At 47.8% G+C, this 3,287-nt stretch overlaps 1 protein-coding gene across 1 annotated transcript; it reads left to right on the top strand.

Annotated features, from left to right (window-relative positions):
- Nucleotides 1–741: 741 nt before the first annotated feature.
- LOC149869663 (uncharacterized) lies at nucleotides 742–2,880 on the top strand. The gene has a single exon (XM_090037719.1). The coding sequence runs from the start codon at nucleotides 742–744 to the stop codon at nucleotides 1,531–1,533; it is 792 nt and encodes a 263-aa protein (XP_089893845.1). The 3' UTR covers nucleotides 1,534–2,880.
- The last annotated feature ends 407 nt before the right edge of the window (nucleotides 2,881–3,287 follow it).

Genomic DNA, 3,287 nt, shown 5'->3' with positions numbered 1-3,287 from the left:
TGTCAAAGCTGGCCCTCTGCTCATTTGGAAATAAAGCTTTAAGGCCCAAGCACCCAACTCCCATTGGTATCACTGGGATTTAAGCACTTAAACAGGAATGAGATGCCCATATACGTTTGCCTGAGGTCACGTGTGTGTCTGCAGCAGAGCCAGGAAGACTAGAAATATCTCCCCTGACTCTGCCGTATGTTTTTATCACAGGGTCCCAGTGCTGCTGCACAAAATCCCCTGGAGCTAGTTGCACAAAATCCCCTGGAGCTAGTTGAACTACTAGGGGGTTGGATCTGATCCTCAGTGAGTAATGAAGACCCACAGGTCCACAGGTCATCCCCCTAGTAAAAACTGGACATAAAAGGGACCCCAGCAAAAGCTGCTGCTAGGCTCAGCTCGAGAGTTTTGTTTTGCTTTCTGAAGTCAGACAAAAGCTCTCCCATGTCTCCCTGAGTTAGGCAAAGAGCACACAAGAGGCTGTGCTTGTTCAGTGTGCTGGGCAGTGTGTGCACTGCTTGAAGCTAATCTCAGGGGGGTGGGGGGGCTATTCATCTGAGCCGTAAGACGAGTGTTTGCTCAATGGAGGTAACTGAGCAACCTTGAACACACAATGTTTGTGCCGAGAATGTGCCTGCCAGAGTCAACAAAGAGCCGAGCATTTAAGAAGTCAGCGACGGCCGGCGGAGAACGTGACACTCCCCCAGGGACCTTATTCCCCCCTGCTCACCCCTCGCTGCTTCTGGAGGAAGCATGCAACCCGCTCCCTTCTTCGGTTCCTTCTGTGCTAGCTCAGACCTGCAGTGGAAGTACCTTGTGGAGCATGACCCCAAGTATGAAGGACGGAAGAAACTCAAAGTCGAAGGCAAGCAGCTGGTGTCTTTGCCTCGGCAGATCTTCGCCTTGGAAGCCCTGCAGGTTCTGGAGCTGAGCCCGGAAAGAAAGAGCTGTCTCCAGTACCGGATGGAGCTGATCCCCCAACAAATCAGCCGGCTGAAGAACCTGACCCTCCTCTACATGGACTCCAACAACTTGAAGGAGATCCCTGCTGAAATCGGCACCTTGAGCCGCTTAGAGAGACTCACCCTCAGCAACAACAGCCTGCGCTCGCTGCCGCGGGAAATTGGGCACCTCCAGAAGCTGCACAGCCTCCACCTGGCCAACAACAGCTTCACTGAACTGCCGCCCCAGTTGTGCCAGCTGAGAAACCTGGCTTTTCTGGACCTCAGCGATAACCAGATCAGCTCCATCCCCCCTGGCATTCAGCACCTGGAGAGTCTGGAGACGCTGCTGCTGCTGTTCAATCTTCTGGAGCATCTACCAGGAAGTATATGCGTCTTAAGAAACTTGTGCACTCTTTGGCTAGGCAATAACAAGCTCAGATCCCTTCCAGCCAACTTTGGGGACCTGGTAAACTTGGACTGGGGTTATAATTATTGTTCATGTAACTTTGAGGGAAACCCACTGGAGTGCCCCCCACCAGAAGTGTGCAGCAGAGGCCCACGGCAGATCAGGGAGTACTTTTCCTCTCTGTGTAGAGAATAGAAATGCTGGGGAAATGTCTGTGATGGGTTTATACCAACCCATCCAAATCTTCCAGCATGATGGAAAAGGCTGGTAGAATTAGAAAGCTGCGAGACTTAGACGGCATATGATTATATTATGCCACTGTTAAGCAAATGGTTGTATATATCCTCCAAGAAATATTTCAGGAGTGGATGGGATCTCTTTTTTACCGGTATTTCCAGTCTCAAAGATTTCTGTCTGGCAATGATATTGTCTTATGGGCACGAAGAAGCTAACTCTTTCTAATTCTGTGGGTACCATGCCAGTCACACTTTTGATAGCTGTGTAAATCTTTACAATGGGCATGGCTTAGGCCCTTGCCTAAAATGAAATTAGAGACAGAAGAACCCATGTTTGAATAGAGGAGCCCATGTTTGTATAGGAGCCCATGTTTGACTCTCAACCTAGAATAGGGTTAGGCTGAGATTGGGGGCAATGTCCAGGGCCAAAGCACAGTACCTATAATGTGTCCTATGCCCATGAGTCTTCTCCCATTTTGGAAATGCCTAGGGAGAACCATAGGGAAGAGAGCCAGTGATTTTAGCGCCATCCTTTTGGGAATGGGAAGAAGGTCGGTGCTTGAGATTCCAGATATGGTCTGTCCCTGATGGAGAAGTAAGCGAATAGATACATCTAAAGCTGCATTAAAAGAAACATCCTCTGTGCATAAGGCCAGTGGTGCAACAGGAGAGAGTCAGGGAATTCAGGCGGCTCCTCTCAGCTCTCTCATGGTCCCAGTTGATATGGTATCAGGTCACACCTTGGACAGGTGAGGAGATGGAGAAAGGAACTTGTGATTAAGTCACTTAGACACTTAAATCCTACACTATTCAGCTTAAACTTTGATCTTGCAGCTGACTCTAGACGACAGCCTCTACGTGGCATCTCACTGCAGCCTGCCGGGTGAGAACAGCCCAACCACCAGCAGTTTAATTGCAGGATAAGGTCCTGGGCATTTGCCTTGCTCAGGGGCATTCACAAACTCTGTTCAGCCTTTGTGAGGAAAAGGAGGTAGGTGGAGAGTATCCAATGATGCCAGAAAGGTTGTTTCTTATCCTCAGCTGGGGAGTTTTCAGGTTTTTTAGACTAGAAGCACCCAAAGCTGGAAATCCATTGAAAATATATGGCAAAATAATAATGGTGCCTCCTAGTAATTGCATTCCTCTCTGTCATTCTCTCCTTCATTCACCATGCCCAGAGGAGTTGTCCGTCTATTGACTCCTGTGAAATCCTATGAAATATGAACTTTCATTTCTACCCGGGAGAGCTTTTACAATCTTTTCTCCTATACCTGATGAAGGGGGCTTGTGCCTGAAAGCTTGCAATTAAAGACATTTTTTTTTTTTTTGCAAAAATGTTGTTGGTCTAATAAAAGATACCATCTCTACTATGAGTCCTGATTCTCTTTCATTCTTGCCTTCTCTCTTCTAATCTTTCAGCCTTTTTTTTTTTTTTTACTTTTTATCACTGCATCCTGTTTTATCTTGCTCTCGTTCTTATGCAGCTCTTCTTATGTTTGATTTTCTCCCTCCAAACTCTCTTCACTTTTCTTGAAAATGTTATTTTCTTCCCAGCTGTGCCCTTTCTGGCGCCTCTCATCTGGCCGCAGTCCAAGCGTGAGCACAGCACACGGCAAACTCGGCTTCTCCCGGAGAGCTGCCGGGCTGTCGTACCTTCTGGGGTCTGAACGTGTGGTTTCAAGGATCATAAGTACAGTATTTCAAACACTGATG

Source organism: Crocodylus siamensis, chromosome 3 (genome assembly GCF_052110815.1).
Source record: "Crocodylus siamensis isolate JL-2025a chromosome 3, ASM5211081v1, whole genome shotgun sequence".
In the NCBI taxonomy this organism is placed as follows: domain Eukaryota; kingdom Metazoa; phylum Chordata; order Crocodylia; family Crocodylidae; genus Crocodylus; species Crocodylus siamensis.
The sequence above is the reverse complement of the archived record's forward strand: the minus strand, read 5'-3'. Positions and strand labels throughout refer to the sequence as shown.

Excerpts from the sequence above, each read along its gene's own strand:
- LOC149869663 (XM_090037719.1), top strand. The coding sequence starts at position 742 with ATGCAACCCGCTCCCTTCTTCGGTTCCTTCTGTGCTAGCTCAGACCTG.